The sequence below is a fragment of the Hyperolius riggenbachi genome, chromosome 1 (genome assembly GCF_040937935.1).
Source record: "Hyperolius riggenbachi isolate aHypRig1 chromosome 1, aHypRig1.pri, whole genome shotgun sequence".
Lineage (NCBI taxonomy): Eukaryota > Metazoa > Chordata > Amphibia > Anura > Hyperoliidae > Hyperolius > Hyperolius riggenbachi.
Genome location: NC_090646.1, coordinates 314,694,465 through 314,712,252, shown reverse-complemented (window position 1 = coordinate 314,712,252; position 17,788 = coordinate 314,694,465). Strand labels below are relative to the sequence as shown.

Below are 17,788 nucleotides of genomic sequence, written 5' to 3'. Positions count from 1 at the left end.
ATGACGCCCTTGCTCCATTTCGCATTAAACGGTCTACACCACTTCACCATGCACGGTGGTTTGACAGCTCACTAAAGGACCTAAAGAAAGAAGCGCGCAAACTAGAAAGGAAGTGGCGAAAAACTCAGAATTCAAAAGATAAACACACCCTTGTCTCTCACCTGGAAAGCTACCAAGATGCGATCACCAAGAAAAAATCCTCCTTCCTATCACAGGAGATCGCAAAGGCCGCCAACAGGCCAGCCCAACTATTTCGCACAGTTGATATAGTAGGTTTTAGACAGGATGGGTTACATAGTCTAACTCCCTCAAAGGAGTTATGCGAAAAATTTGCTTGCTACTTTGCTGACAAAGTATCCTGTATTCGGTGTCTCATTCAGTCCACAGCACCTAAGACTTATTTAACTCTTGGAAATAGTGGCAAAAACAACACCCTGGACTTACTTCAAAAGTATTAGTGAGGAAGAGATCTCAGACATCCTCCGTCGCCTCCGCCAGACAACCTGCGACCTGGACCCTGGACCAACTAAACATATGCTGAAATGCCCTGACCTGCTTGGTCCAGCATTTCACAAAATAGTAAATTGCTCTCTGCAAGCAGGGAGGTTTCCTACCTCTCTAAAAGAAGGAATCATCAAGCCCCTTCTTAAAAAACCTTCCCTGGATCCAGATGCTGTGAGCAGCTACAGACCTATCTCCAACCTCCCCTTCTTAGGTAAAGTTATTGAAAAGGCTGTCTATCGGCAACTTGAAACCAGGCTGTCAGTAAACAGCATCCTGGACCCTCTACAATCTGGTTTTAAGAAACACCACAGCTGTGAAACAGCCCTCATCCAAGTCTGCAACGACCTGCTCATGGCAAGGGACAGAGGGGAATGCTCCATCCTAATCCTGTTGGATCTCTCAGAGGCTTTTGATACAGTTGACCATGAAATCCTGCTTAACAGACTGCAGGAGTTCTGTGGCATCAGTGGATCAGTCCTCCAGTGGTTCAGATCATTCCTGACTGACAGAACACAGAGAGTATCCCTAGGTCCTATAATGTCCAAACCTGCACCTCTACAATTCGGAGTGCCACAAGGATCAATCCTATCCCCTCTGCTGTTTGCAATCTACATGTTGCCACTCAGTACACTTATCCTACGTCATGGCCTGACGTACCACTGCTACGCCGATGACACACAGCTATACCTGTCCTTCAAACCTGGTGGAACAGACCCTACCCTAAAAATAAACTCTTGCTTAGCTGAGCTACAGGCATGGATGAATGATAACTGGTTGAAAGTGAATGCTGACAAGACTGAGGTCCTGTTTGTCCAAAGCCAACACTCGCCATCAAAACAGCTCTATCCTAAAGCAACACCAATCAGGATTGGGAATTCAGACATAAACAGCTCCAACCTTGTGCGCAGCCTTGGAGTACTAATCGATTGGGAATTGAGTTCCAGAAACCAAATTTCATCTGTAGTTAAATGTTCCTTCTTTCATCTGAAGAACATTTCAAAGATTAAACATCTGATTCCCCCAGAGGATCTTCCAACCCTAGTCCACGCCTTCATCACATCACGGCTGGACTACTGCAATGCCCTTTATACTGGCCTCCCTAAAAAGGACCTGCGTCGCCTGCAATTAGTGCAGAATGCTGCTGCCAGATTGCTAACAAACCAGCCTCGCCACTGTCACATTACACCGATCCTTCGCTCACTGCACTGGCTACCAGTAGAATGGAGAATACTCTTCAAGATTGGACTGCTGACATTCAAATCCCTGCACAATCTGGGCCCTGGATACATGAAGGACCTGCTGAAGCTGCACCACACCTCTCACAACCTCAAATCAGCAAGTTCTATAAACTTGGTCACTCCCAGAGTGCACCTCAAAAAATCTGGAAATTAGTGTTAGGTGTACGGTAGTAGGAACATTAGTGTTTGGTGTAGTGGTGGGGAGGTCAGCGTTAGGTGAAGTGGTTGTAGGAAGGTTAGTGTTAGGTGTAGCCGCAGTAATGGCCTGTCCACACTTGTCAGCTTTTCTGTGAATTTTCTGCACAGGAAAACTGAGAATTAATGTTAATCAAAGGGCTAGTTCACACTGAGTGTGTTTTTCAAATGCAGAAAAACAAGTGATATCAATGCAGTACAACATATGCAGACAAGACAAGTGTGGATCCAGCCGTAGGTCAGTGTTAGATATAGCGTTAGTGCGGTAGTAGGAGGGATAGTGTTTGGTGAAGCAGTAGTAAAGAGAATAGTGTTAGATGAATTGGTAGTAGAAGGGTTAGTGTTAGGTGTAGTGGTAGTGTCAAGGTGCCCAAACATCTAGTGATGTATGGGCATATCGACCAAGGGACAGATCTCTCTCTGATTGGAGATCTGTTGGCAGCCCATACACCGCAGGCCGATTTCCAATGCATGAAATCTTTAGGGAATCGGTCTTGTGATGTCGCCGATTCAACTCGCCTGGCTGCAGGCCAAATATTAATGTCTTGACCCCCTCCTACCACGTGCTTCTGCATTGTAATCTCTCCTATCCGGTTGCATCAACTCCCGGTCTTCTCTGCTGTCTCTACCAAGTGCCACTGTCACACAGAGCGCCAACACGAGGTGATGCATATGCCACCTGGTGCATGGGTAATGTCACGTTCCTGAGGGAAGCAGCAAAAGAGACCAGGAGTTGCCGCAGTTGGACAAGTGAAATTTACAATGCACAGGCACCTGGGGGTGGGACATTTACATTTGGGAAACAGCAGCTAGGTGTCCGTCGGTTTTTGCGCTATTGCACGCTGTAAAATTAGTTTCACTTACCTGGGGCTTCTGCCAGTCCCCTGCAGCCATCCTGTGCCCACAGCGTTTCTAAATGATCCTCCGTTCCCCTGCCGCAGCTCACTTTCTCTTCTAGCAGACGCCGTCCACTGCGCCTGTGTTTCCTCAATCACGCTCCCAGCGCTGGGAGGGTACTGCGCAGGTGCAGTAGAGATTTTCTCGTACTGCGCCTGCGCAGGATGTTTCTGGCCACAGGAGTACGGATGAACGCGGCCTGGGCTGTGCAAGCGCAGTGGATGTCGACTTAGAAGGCATGAACAAAAGTGAGCCACAGAGGAGGAACGATTGGAAACAGTGTGGACACATGACGGCTGCAGGGGGCTGGCAGAAGCCCCAGGTAAGTGGAGCAGAGTCCTGATGGGAGTTACATGTTCAGGTCAGCTTTAAGTCAACCAAACTCCCATGCAGCTTTCTCTAGTCTGGTGGCACCCCCCTTTTTACAGTGTGCCAAAAACATATATACAGACACACACAGCGTTACCTCCTCATCCCATCCTCTGCCTCTTTTAGGTGGTAGGCAGCAGGGTCCCCTTACAATTTCACCCCTACCAAGTACTGTCCTGTGTAAAGCACTGCAGTGGCCTCTAATTAAAAAAAAAAAGCTCCAGGTTGTGGGGGGCGGAGTTTCTTCGGTACAGTAGCCAATCAGGACAATTTTCCAATGGTAGGCTTCAGTAATCAGTAGGCAGCCTGCTAACATGGGGAAGAATCAGGGGGAGGAGAATGCGGAGCTCTCGCTCTGGACTCTGACCTGACATTACAGCTACAGAACAGCTCCGTCAGGCATCAGATCAGGCAGAGTGCCTGGGAACTGGGAAGGTAAAGAGCTCACTGCTGGGGGCGGAGCTTAGTGATGGGGTGGGGCTTAGCAAGATCATGCTGGGGGCGGGGCTTAGCGAGGAGATCGATCGCACGCCCGCGTACAGGACTGGCAGCTGTAATAACAGCTGCTGCTCCACCGGCCCTGATCATGTGAGCAGGCAGCGGCCCGGGGGGTAATCGCCCCCTGTCCCCCCGGGCCAGTCCGCCTATGATAGGATTTCACTCCAAAGTGGGCCCTCTTGCATGGGATGTACTGTATCCTACCCCTTGTAGGCCATCAGGCTTTCATTAACACTTATGTCCCTCTGGGGAACATAAGTTTTTGGGAAGTTTTCCACCACCAGCTGATAAACCTCCCAAATTTTTTTCAGCTTTGGCGCAGGGTGGGTGGACTCATCAAAGGTCCAAGGTCGTGTTGCCTGAAAAGTGCAGATATTTAATGATCAGTCCAAAAAGATATTCGGACATTACCGTGCCAAAGAGAAGGGTAGCGATGATCTTGTTAGTAGACCGATACTATTTCTGCAGGGGCTTCCCCACCACCCCCTGCAGAATAATAAGTCAGAGGAAAAGCCATACGTCCTCCTTGGTGACTGGCTCCCACATCCTGCTTGAAAAGGGCCCTCGTGACACTCTTTGCATTAGCTATATGACTCTTGCCCAAACTCATTTTCAATAAGATAGTCTTTTATTGATTAGGCCAGAGACATGGAAATTTGATAATTTTATTCTTGTCAAATGTTATTCTGCTTACTTCAGACCTTAGATTGTCATACAAGGTGAATGTAATATCTTACGATATCTTTTCTGCATTTTCTGCCATTCTTTTGACAAGGTTTGTAAGATTGACATGCTTATTCACAATAAAATCTTTAAAGGACACCCGAAGCGAAAATAAACGAATTAAATAAATGATTGTATACATGTTCCTTCTCCTAAAAAGGACTTTTTAAGATATTCCACAGTTTTATTGTATGTGTAAATCTAGTCTAAGTTTTAACTGTTTTATTGTTTTTGCTCAATGACACATTCATTGAAGTATGCCAAAGCTAAAATCTATTAACTATTGACCCTTTTTATCTCTTTCCTGCTCTCAGCAGCCATTTGCTAGGAAAATATTTTATACTTGGAATTTCTTATCAGTGAGGGTTACACTGTAGTCTGAGTCTGGACTGTGTCAGCCACTTACCTACCTGATATTTAACTCTTTTAGGCAGAGAAAGAAAAAAAGGAACACAGCATAGTTATTAGTGTGATTGGCACTGTACATACCTATGTCTATCTCATCATGTCACACGCCACTTCGGGTATCCTTTAAAGGTAACAAAAAAAAAAAGAAAAGGGCCCTCACGGAGCAGCCAGTTCTGTAGTGGTTTGTCTAGACCACAATTTTCTAAATGACAGCGTTACTGAAAAAGAGCTGCAAGTATGCCAGGGGCTGCAAGTACGCAGTCAATCTTCAGACCGGGCTCCCCAGTAAAAGGGAAACAGAGGGGCAGTGGTGGAGCCTGAGTAGTGTCGATTGGGCACCAAACCCGTACATGACTAACCTCGGTGTTGGTGGTGAGGGAGTCACCGTTGCTCTCGCTACCCGAGTCAGATGACAGATCCCCAGGTGCGTCACTGTCACTCAAGTCCACCAGCAACTGCAGATTAGCATCGCTGTCCTTGAACTCCATCAGCACTTCCGGTGTGAGGCTGACACCATAGCAGGTGACAGGCAGAGAGTAATCAAATCCAGGTAGAGGCGGCAGGCAAAGAGAATAGTCATAACCCAGGCAGAGGTCGGTACAGGCAGAAGGCAAAGAGAGTAGTCAAAAATCCAGGCAAAAATCAGTAAACAGGTAGTCAATCCAAAATCCAAGATCAGCAGATCACAGCACTTGCTCAGAAGCAGCAGGGAACCAAATGGCTACAATGCATTGGATACAAATGTATTTTACACATTTGTATCCAATACAATGCAGAATTAGAGCCAATCAGCATTCAGTTTTTAAATTTCCCACACCTCCCCCATGATGTCACGCTGCCCCAATGTCACGCCGCACCGCTCATCTGATTGGTGGCTGGGTCCCCGGAAGAAGAGCGGGGCTGTGGGGATCCTGGAGACTGGAGACTACTATAGACACCCAGGGAGAGCAGGGGAGACATGCTGGAGCCCCGCTGCAAAGCGCCGATCGCGCGTGGGACTCAAATAAGCAATGTAAACAATGTATTTAGCTGGCCCGAGCTGAGCACTGGATTGCCGCTCAGAGTAAAATAATTCCAACCCAAGCTCAGTTTGGGCTTACCGCCAGGGAGGTTAATGTTGACATGATGTAAAACCTTAATGGCTTGACAAATGTTTTAAAGTGGAGAGAACTTTTGTACATCAGTAAAAACTCAGATAAAACACAATACTGTTGGTTGTCTTGTTTTTGCTCCAGCGCCGTAACAGGATATTACACATGCACTGAAGTGACTGCATGGGACTCTGTGTGTAATGAAATAGACTCATTTACAGGTACATGTACTCTTTTTTTTTTTTTTTTTTCCCCAAGCTGTCCTAGCCCTTAAAGGATACCTGAGGTGACATGTGACATGATGAGATAGGCATGTGTATGTACAGTGCCAAGCACACAAATAACTAGGCTGTGTAAGAGTTAAATATCAGGTATGTAAGTGGCTGACTCAGTCCTGACACAGACAGGAAGTGACTACAGTGTGACCCTCACTGATAAGAAATTCAAACTATAAAACACTTTCCTAGCAGAAAATGGCTTCTGAGAGCAGGACAGCGATAAAAAAGGGGAATTTCTTATGAGTAGAGTTGGGCCGAATGGTTTGCCTGCGAACGGTTCCATGCGAACTTCAGTGGTTCGTGTTCGCGTCCCGCAGGCGAAGTTTTGCGGAAGTTCGGTTCGCCCCATAATCACCATGAGGGTCAACTTTGACCCTCTACATCACAGTCAGCAGGCCCAGTGTAGCCAATTAGGCTACACTAGCCCCTAGAGCCACTCCCCCCCTAATAAAAGGCAGGCAGCGGCGGCCATTAAGCTCACTTGTGTGCCTGCGTTAGTGAGAGTAGGGCGAGCTGCTGCAGACTGTCTCTCATAGGGAAAGATTAGTTAGGCTTAGCTTGTTCCTGGCTGCATACCTGTTCTGTTCAGTGAGCCCACCATACCTGTTCTGTTCAGTGAACCCACTGGATACCTGCATACCTGTTCAGTGAACCTGCCACTGCATACCTGTTCTGTGAACCCACCACTGCATACCTGTTCAGTGAACCCACCACTGCATACCTGTTCAGTGAACCCACCACTGCATACCTGTTCAGTGAACCCACCACTGCATACCTGTTCAGTGAACCCACCACTGCATACCTGTTCAGTGAACCTGCCACTACATACCTGTTCTGTGAACCCACCACTGCATACCTGTTCAGTGAACCCACCACTGCATACCTGTTCAGTGAACCCACCACTGCATACCTGTTCAGTGAACCCACCACTGTATACCTGTTCAGTGAACCTGCCACTGCATACCTGTACTGTTCAGTGAACCCGCCACTGCATACCTGTTCTGTTCAGTAAACCCGCCACTGTATACCTGTTCTGTTCAGTGAACCTGCCACTGTATATCTGTTCTGTTCAGTGAACCTGCCACTGCATACCTGTTCTGTTCAGTGAACCCGCCACTGTATTCCTGTTCAGTGAACCCATCACTGCATACCTGTTCTGTTCAGTGAACCCGCCACTGCATACCTGTTGTGTTCAGTGAACCCGCCACTGTATACCTGTTCTGTTCAGTGAACCTGCCACTGTATACCTGTTCTGTTCAGTGAACCCACCACTGTATACCTGTTCTGTGAACCTGCCACTGCATACCTGTTCTGTGAACCCACCACTGCATACCTGTTCTGTTCAGTGAACCCGCCACTGTATACCTGTTCAGTTAACCCGCCACTGCATACCTGTTGTGTTCAGTGAACCCGCCACTGTATACCTGTTCTGTTCAGTGAACCCGCCACTGCATACCTGTTCTGTTCAGTGAACCCGCCACTGTATACCTGTTCAGTTAACCCGCCACTGCATACCTGTTGTGTTCAGTGAACCCGCCACTGTATACCTGTTCTGTTCAGTGAACCTGCCACTGTATACCTGTTCTGTTCAGTGAACCCGCCACTGCACACCTGTACTGTTCAGTGAACCCACCACTGTATACCTGTTCTGTGAACCTGCCACTGCATACCTGTTCTGTGAACCCACCACTGCATACCTGTTCTGTTCAGTGAACCCGCCACTGTATACCTGTTCAGTTAACCCGCCACTGCATACCTGTTGTGTTCAGTGAACCCGCCACTGTATACCTGTTCTGTTCAGTGAACCCGCCACTGCATACCTGTTCTGTTCAGTGAACCCGCCACTGTATACCTGTTCAGTTAACCCGCCACTGCATACCTGTTGTGTTCAGTGAACCCGCCACTGTATACCTGTTCTGTTCAGTGAACCTGCCACTGTATACCTGTTCTGTTTAGTGAACCCGCCACTGCACACCTGTACTGTTCAGTGAACCCACCACTGCATACCTGTTCAGTGAACCCGCCACTGCATACCTGTTCTGTTCAGTGAACCTGCCACTGTATACCTGTTCTGTTCAGTGAACCCGCCACTGCATACCTGTACTGTTCAGTGAACCCGCCACTGCATACCTGTTCTGTGAACCCGCCACTGCATACCTGTTGTGTTCAGTGAACCCGCCACTGTATACTTGTTCAGCTGTTTGCGGTGCGTTACACGGTGAGTTTGGTGTGTCAGTGTGAAGCAGTACCTTAATTACACTACCTGATTGATGTATATACATGCAAGATGTTTTAAAGCACTTTAGGCCTGTCATTTAGCATTCAATGTGATTTCTGCCCTTAAAACGCTGCTTTGCGTCAAATCCAAATTTTTCCCGGGGACTTTTGACATGTATCCCAATCCTCCACCTGGGGGAACAGGTGTTAGACCCCTTGAAACATCTTTTCCATCACTTTTGTGGCCAGCATAATTTTTTTTTTTCAAAGTTCGCATCCCCATTGAAGTCTATTGCGGTTCGCGAACGTTTACGCGAACCGAACCTTCCGCGGAAGTTCACGAACCGAAAATCGGAGGTTCGGCCCCACTCTACTTATGAGTGAGGGTCACACTGTAGTCATTGAGTCAGCCACTTACATACCTGATATTTAACTGTTTCAGGCAGAGAAAGAAAAAAAAGGAACACAGCATAGTTATTTGTGTGCTAGGCACTGTACATACACATGTCTATCTCATCATGTCACTTCGGGTATCCTTTAACTCAGCGCCACCTCCCCCCCCCCCCCCCCGTCACACACACACACACACACACACACACACACACACACACACACACACACACACACACACACACACACACACACACACTTAAATAGAACCCTCTGGCCCTCACACTCAAGTAACAACCCCCAGTAAACCCTCAAGCCCCAACACCTACTGTATGTATGTATGTATCTATGTATGTTCCCATTAAAGTTTGCCAAAAACAATTCCTTGTACGAGGCACAGTGGTGACTGCAGCTAGCAAATTAGTGGCACAGTGGTGACTGCTACTGGCAAAGTAGTGGCACAATGGTAGCTGCTGCTGGCACATTGGTGGCACAGTTATGGCTGCCCCTGTTCTGCCTTCGCCTCCACTCCTCTTCGATCAGGACTCCTGTAGCCAAGTTCCAGATTTCCATAGTAATTGCTATAGCAGTGGTTACCAACCTTTTTCAAGCCGTGGCACATCATGGTAAACATTCACATTTCATGCTCATGCTGGCATAGTGGCGACCGCTAATAAGTGGTTTTTATATCTGCTGGCATAGTGGCATCTGCTAATCCGTGTCTGCTACTACTACTGGCATAGTGGCAGCTGCTAATAAGAGGCTGTTACTGCTGCTGGCATAGTGACAGCTGCTAATCAGTGTCTGCTACTACTGCTGGCATAGTGGTGACTGCTAATAAGTGGCTGTTACTGCTGCTGGCATAGTGACAGCTGCTAATCAGTGGTTGCTATTTCTGCTGGTAAAGTGGAGGCTGATAAACAGTATATATACAAAGTTTTCCTCCACACAGGGATTATTATAATGCCCATCCCCACATCTTCTGCTGCTAGCACAATGTTACTACTGCTTGGGGTGCAGGAACAATATGCTGCTTCTGGCGTGAACTTCATTCACTCAACATTGGCTTTTGTTTGTCTCTCCCTCCGCTCCTCCTTCATTGGTGCAGCTTGTCACAGCTATATACCCACTCTGGCTCCCACAGAGCTGCTCATTTGCCGCTTTGCCTCCCACTTCACCTCTGCTCTCAGAGCATGGCTATAAAAAATGGCAGTTGATGTCCACGAATGTGGACTTCAGTGGCCATTTTCTTGTAGCCCTGCTCTAATTACAAGCGGAGCAGAGGAGGACTTACAGCGCCAGCTGAGCAGCTAAGAGGGAGCCAGAGCAGGGACACAGGGCACACAGCGACATATACCAGTGAGTGCAGCAACTGGCCATTTATATTCATTTCTAATCATTATAGAACTATAGATGAGGAGAAAAGGGGGTGCATCAATGACAAGTTGACCCCTGTATGTGGGGCCGCAGCAACCAGAATAGGCTTGGCAAACCACATTTGGACCACGGGATGGACTTTGAGCATGCCTGCTGTAACATGAAGCTGATTCTTATAAGACTGATTATAAAAAAAAAGTCTCCAATTTTATTCTTTAATGCCAGTGTAAAAAATAGCAAACGTTTATACCGTACATACGCTCATCTGAAATTACATCTCAAGATAGACATCTGTAGTGTATTGTTATATTCCTACCAAAATATCAACTCAAATCACTTTGGTTAAACCCAACAGATAGGTCTACCTGTCCATGTGATCCATGTAACGTTCTCGATCCCTGCTCTCAAAATCATGGAATCTGTCGGGTCTTCCAAAATCTCGACATCTATCATGTAAAGACATTCGCTTTGAATTTGGCCAGTAAGGCTCATCTCTTCTGAGGTAAAAAACAAACAAAAAAACAAAGCAAAAACATAATATAACATGATATAATCCAATGATTTTAATCTATCGATAAATAATTTCCAAATATTGTATTGTTAAGTGGAAAGGGTAGCACCAATTCACCCCCCTCCTATCCTTAGTAATCAGTTGTACTGCAAGACTAAATACAATTACATTTTATAGTTGTACTGTTTTGTGGCTCGTGCAACACTGCGTGGGCAGTGTGTACCCCATCTCTCTGGACGTCATGTGCCACCTCAGACTACAGGACTGGAGCAAATGGATGGTACTAATAAGATTATACCATTGGAATTGCATAATTGGACCAAACGTACTAGTTCAATCGTACAATTCCAATGGTCCAATCAAATTGGACCAATCACATTGCACGATTGGATAAATAAGATTGAATTAATCAGATAAAACCAATGACATTACATGATTGGACCAATCATATTAAATCAATCACACTGGACTAATCATATTGCTTTAAGGTGGCCACTAATGATACAATTTGCTGAATGGTTGTTAAAGAAAGATTCTTCATATGAACGATCGGAAAAGATCGTTTGGCACCACTAATGGGAAAAAAAATCTTCGAACCAATCCCATCAGATTATTGAAATCAATCCGAAAATCGGATCAATCCCATCAATCTGATCAGATTGGTTAGGAGATTAATTGATTTAAAATGACTTGATTGGCTGTTGGAGGCACCACCCACCTTTCCTAAATTCTAACCCCAATCATAATGTGACCGACTGTGTTAAGTTTGAGGACCTTGATATTATCTGGGTTGATTTGAAGAATAGTTGGTCAAGTTTGTCCTTGCACTAGGATAGGGACTATGACTATGGTAGGGATTAGATTGTGAGCTCTTCTAAGGGACTGTTAGTGACATGACTATATACTCTGTAAAGCGCTGCAGAAGATGTCTGCCCTATATAAATACATAATAGGAATAATAACGTAGCTTCAAAATCGATGGACCATTTTTAACTCTTTTGGGTACTCTTCAAAAATTCACATTTTAATTAGCGTGGACTCCAATAATTTTGGGCCCAGTTTAATGACTATCGCTTTAAAACTGTATGAGTGGCAGCAATTTCAAAATAGATAAATTGGCTGTTTTAGCTCCACCCACTTTGGAGGAACCCCCAAATTTCCCATTTTAGTTCAGGTTGTTATGAAGAATATGTATGGGCTCTGCACATCTATGCAGCTGGTCAGTCCGTTAGCAGCCTATATTTGAAAGCGCTGCCATTTCTTCCTGTTGTACAAAAATGTGAGTCTACTTGTGGCTAGCTGCATTCATGTGTATCAGTTTTCATTCACTTTATATAGATTAGGGATGAGTGCATAGTTTGCATCTGACTTGCATTCAGGGGCTTGAGTCACAAAGCAGTGCTAAGTGTTAGCACGCTTGTGAAAAGCCCCTTATCACCACGCTGTGAGGATCCGCTTGGCTGCCTGCGCAGGCAGGCAGCCTTTTGACCACTGTTCAGGTCTGCATTCTGCAGGTCTCTGGAAGAGAGACCTTTTGTCAGTATTGCAGCTTGCTGCTGAGGAGTTTGCATACACTCGTTATGCAAATCCCCTACCTGCCTCCTTTGATGACTGGCAGTATAAAGAGCTATGTTTCCCAGAGTCCTTGGCTGGTCATAAGGGTTAGTTCCTGTGAAACACTCCAATTGTCAGCCTTACTCTTTGTTTGAAGATTAGCTTAGTGTAATTCCTGGGACTGCACTAGGCAGGTTTCCCTAGTGCAGTTAGGATTGCATATCTGTTTTGTTTGTTTGTTGCGATTGTTCTGTCCCTGCGGTGGTCGACAGGAAGTCGTTCTGATCTTTGTTCTTGGAGTATAGCTGGAGCAGCGGTTGCTACCAGCTATCTCCTCTACCTGTCTTGCCTTGTGTAAACAAGATGGCGCCGGATTCGGACGCCACGGCCGCAGGGCTCCGGCTTTTTCTCTTTTTTTCCTGGTAACCTCTCACCTTTGCTCACTTCTGAGCCCCTCTGCCACCGGGGTGAGATGCGGGGATCACAGGCATGCTCGTCTGCACCAGCCACCGGCTCCAGATGATTGGGACATCGGCGTATGGGACCCGCGTGCTCTGCGGGGTAGGAGGCTCACCACGTGGTCGGCCCCACATGGTGCCCGGTCTGCCATCGTTTCTGCTGGCACCAGCCGCTCCGACTTTTTGCCTCCACCGCTGCCCTGTTCTCCGCTGCTGCCTGGGGACATCCCGCAGCTGGGGGATGTGACGTCGGGCCCAGCTGCTCTGGAGGAATCCGGTCCCTGCTGTCCGGCACTCCTACTCGACATCGCTGCTGCAGGGAAGATCAGGGGCCATCACCGGCTAGTTCAGAAGGAGCCTAGGGATGCCGCTGTTCCTGGGTAGTTAAGAGGACTTGGGGAGTCTGAAGAGCAGTGAGATGCGGGCGCCCCGCTCACTGCCGATATGAATGGCCCACAAGATTGTCCCCTCGACCTCCCCCCTGGCCCCTGCACATCCCGGCCAGGGCCACCTAGGGTGGCACCCGGTGCACCCATGGGTGCACCAGGTGCCAGGCTAGGTGAGGGTGACAGGTGAGGAGGCGGGGAGGACAGCGGGAGCCGTGCTATGCGTCCCTACGCAGGACGCATTGTAAGGTATAGTATTTTAATTAGCGTGGGAGATCTTCAATCAAGTTAATTGAAGATCGCAAGATAAGAGGATATTGTTATTCGTTGGATCATTTCCGAGGATATATTGGCGTGGGAACATTTTTTTAAAGGTACAGATAAGTATTTGTGGTTAATTAAGATTATTAAAATACTTTTCTCGTGGTTGTGTTTTTATTTCATTTAACCCTTTGTGGAAATGGGTAAGGGGTACAAAGTAGCCCTATACTCATTTCTCCTGGGAGGGGGGCAGGCATCTGGGTTCCCCTTCTTAAAGGGGACTCCCAGATGCCACCATGAACCCCCCCCCAGGGAGTCGTCGCCCCCACCTCCTCCTGGGGCACCGGAGGTGGGGAAGAGCCCCTTGTCCATGGATTGGACAAGGGCTCCGGGGGGGAGGCTTGGCCGCCCCTCCCCCCCAGAGCCCCCCCATACCATGGACCATGCGGGCTGGTATAGCTCAGGGTGCGAAGCCCCAGTCGGCCGGGGCTCCGCATTCTGGCTATCCCAGCCTGCATGGGAGACAAGGGGTTACAGAGGCTCGGGAGGGGGGGACCCCACGTCGTTTTTTTTTTTTAATTTATTTCCCACACTCAGAAGATTAAAAAAAAAATTGATAGCAAATTTAAAAAAAAAAATGACGTGGGGTCCCCCCTCCCGAGCCTCTGTAACCCCTTGTCTCCCATGCAGGCTGGGATAGCCAGAATGCGGAGCCCCGGCCGACTGGGGCTTCGCACCCTGAGCTATACCAGCCCGCATGGTCCATGGTATGGGGGGGCTCCGGGGGGGAGGGGCGGCCAAGCCTCCCCCTCCCCCCCGGAGCCCCTTGTCCAATCCATGGACAAGGGGCTCTTCCCCGCCTCCCTTGCCCCAGGTGGAGGCGGGGGCGACGACTCCCGGGGGGGGGTTCATGGTGGCATCTGGGAGTCCCCTTTAAGAAGGGGACCCCCAGATGCCCACCCCCCTCCCAGGAGAAATGAGTATAGGGCGAATCTCGGCTCTGCCTGTTCAGTAAGCCAGCACTAATTCAGTAGGAGACCTTTGGCAAGTCTCCCTTACACTGCTACTGCCAATAGAGCGCGCCCTAGTGGCTGCTGCTCTGCTCTGGCGCTTTGAGTCCGCAAGGAGAAAAGCGCAATATAAATGTTATTTGTCTTGTCTTGTCTACTTTGTACCCCTTACCCATTTCCACAAAGGGTCAAATGAAATAAAAACGCAACAACGAAAAAAGTCCTTTAATGTTCTAAATTAACCACAAATACTTACCTGTACCTTTAAGAAAAAATCCCACGCCAATCAGGTCCCACGACAGTATCCTCTATCTTGCGATCTTCTGATACATGTTGATTGAAGATCTCCGCCGCCCCGACGCCACACACGCCGCCTCCGCCGCACTGCTCTCAGCTATACTAAGTATAGCTGAGAGTTGCGTCTATGCGTCTATACAGACGCATTAGCGCTAGCTGCCGCTGCCCTCCCTGCCTCCCCCCACCTGTCACCCTCACCCATGCTGGCACCCAATGCACCCATGGGTGCCAGCATGGGTGAGGGTGACAGGTGGGGGGAGGCAGGGAGGGCAGCGGCAGCTAGCGCTAATGCGTCTATATAGATGCATAGACGCAACTCTCAGCTATACTAAGTATAGCTGAGAACAAAAAGCATCTTTAAATTTTGGCTCCAAGGCTCCCCATTGGTTCCTTATCGACCAATGGGGATCCTCCTGAGTCACAATATCATTTAATGAGAATTAGTTAAACGATGTTTAGCGATGTGCGGCGTTTGCAGTCATGACAGATCACTGAGCGACCGATCACTCAGATCCCCGTTGCCCGCCGTGATAATTTTATCAGATTAAATGATCGTTCGCACCTTTGTTACCATGGTAGTGAAGATGGATCAGTTAACGTTCCCTGTTTGCCGCTGATCGACAATCCATCTTCACGTCAATAGTTAGCTTATATTTGAATGACGACGGTTACAGCCAGTAATAACAGTCATATTTCATTAAAACAAGTAATTAAAGCTTTGTTGAAAAACACATGCTATTTTGCGCATTGCAAAATCACACATAGTGCTTTTAAATGGCGACGCACACGAGTAAAAAATACTGATTCCCTGCCGCATGAAATCGTAACATACATACAATTCCCATAGACTGCTAGCAGGTGCCGGCAAACACGTGGATGACGTATGAGGAACAGCGTGAAAATCACGCAAAAAAATTGACCATGGAAAAATGCCAATTTTTTTCCACAGAAACAAGTGTGGCGTCTCTCTAACTGTGTCTCTCTCACAGCAGTTCTCTGTTACCTCACTTCAGTGTTCTGAGGTGGCAGGAGCAGCTGTGAGAAGTCACCTAAATTTGGACGCAGTGCGCACGGATAAATTTGGACTCCGTCATAGGCACCAAGTAACACTAATATTGGCTATAACCGTAAACCTGGGCGCCAAAATTGCATGATAAAATAGTGACCGGCGGGACCACCCACTATAGAAACTGCTGCTATAAATATAGCCACTATAAATAGCCGGCGCCACGACACGTGCTATTTATAGCTGCAGTTCCTATAGTGGGCGGTCTCGATGCCCATTATTTTATCGGGCGACTCTGCCACCCAAATTTACTGTTATAGCTGCTATTAGCTGCATTTTACATGGGTGCCTATGGCGGCACCCATTACTGTTAGGTATAGATTGGGGAGGATTAGTGTTCGGAGTCTGTGTGAGGTGGCTGGGGTTAGGCATAGATAGGGGAAAGTTAATGTTAAGCATAAACAGGGCTTATCTATAATCACACTGAAGAAAAATTGGTGCAAAAATGACAGTAATGGGCATACAATAATGGTAATAGAATATAGGTAATATTACTGATATTCTATTACCCACTATAGTAGAATATCGGAAATTTAACCGATATTCTGCTACCACCCACATACCCTAACTCTCACCTCAACCCTCCGCTAACTATGCCTTACCCTAACCACCCCCTAAATTACTCCTAACCCTAACCACCCACCTACCTACACCTAACACTAACCAGTCCCTATCTAAAAGAAGTGAAAAAAAGCCATAGGCGCACCTTGAGAATAATGGATTGCTGTGCATGCAGTTTGTTATCAAATGACATATACAGTATGTGACCTCATTTTAATCATAATGAGTTGTAGAATAAATGTTGATGTGTTTTATAGCTTGGGCCAATGTGCAAGTAGTAGTCTGATGCACACCTCCTAGTGCTTTCAGTTGGTGTGCCAGGCTTGTAATCCAGCAGCACTCTGGATCAGTCTGCATGTAGTAGAAGTGAAGCCAGCACCATCTGTTGTAATTTCTGTTCTTTTATTGTATTAGAAACATAACAGCAAGTTTAACCTTCCTGGCGGTAAGCCCAAGCTGAGCTCGGGCTATGCCGCCGGAAGGCACCGCTCAGGCCCCGCTGGGCCGATTTGCATAATTTTTTTTTTGCTGCACGCAGCTAGCACTTTGCTAGCTGCGTGCAGTGCCCGATCGCCGCCGCTACCCGCCGATCCGCCGCTATCCGTCGCGCCACAGCCGCCCCAGACCCCGTGCGCTGCCTGGCCAATCAGTGCCAGGCAGCTCTATGGGGTGGATAGGAATCCCCTTTGACGTCGATGACGTCGGTGACGTCATCCCGCCCCGTCGCCATGGCGACGGGGGAAGCCCTCCAGGAGATCCCGTTCTTTGAACGGGATCTCCTGATCGCCGATCGCCGGCGGCGATCGGAGGGGCTGGGGGGATGCCGCTGAGCAGCGGCTATCATGTAGCGAGACTTTGTCTCGCTACATGAAAAAAAAAAAAAATTAAAAAAAGATTTGCTGCCCCCTGGCGATTTTTTAGCAAACCGCCAGGAGGGTTAAGCAACGTTTCAAGGTTACACGCCTCTTTGCATACCTCACAACTTTTGAAGATGAGAAAGACGGACACTTAAGCCACACACCCTGCGCGCCCTTAAGCCACACCCTTACTTTTGCAAACATTATTAGACAGTGACCTTCAAAGACACAAATCCACAAAACAGCACATAATATGGCAGCGTTACCTCCAGAACAGCACATATGGCAGCATTACCTCCAGAACAGCACATATGCCAGCGTTACCTCCAGAACAGCACATAATATGCCAGCGTTACCTCCAGAACAGCACGTAATATGCCCGCGTTACCTCCAGAACAGCACATAATATGCCAGCGTTACTTCCAGAACAGGACATAATATGGCAGCGTTACCTCCAGAACAGCACATAATATGGCAGCGTTACCTCCAGAACAGGACATAATATGGCAGCGTTACCTCCAGAACAGCATATAATATGCCAGCGTTACCTCCAGAACAGGACATAATATGGCAGCGTTACCTCCAGAACAGCACATAATATGGCAGCGTTACCTCCAGAACAGGACATGGCAGCGTTACCTC

At 47.7% G+C, this 17,788-nt stretch overlaps 2 protein-coding genes across 4 annotated transcripts in view; one reads left to right on the top strand and one right to left on the bottom strand.

The window, feature by feature from the left end:
* Positions 1 to 17,788, bottom strand: part of LOC137509446 (scaffold attachment factor B2-like) — a 996,257-nt gene that overhangs the window by 237,254 nt on the left and 741,215 nt on the right. Inside the window, exon 8 of the mRNA XM_068233833.1 lies at positions 10,551 to 10,682. Within this exon, the coding sequence (XP_068089934.1) occupies positions 10,551 to 10,682 (132 nt within the window). The remainder of the gene's footprint in view (positions 1 to 10,550; positions 10,683 to 17,788) is intronic.
* The window catches only part of LOC137509359 (uncharacterized), a 117,613-nt gene that overhangs the window by 77,830 nt on the left and 21,995 nt on the right, over positions 1 to 17,788 (top strand). The window lies entirely within an intron of this gene.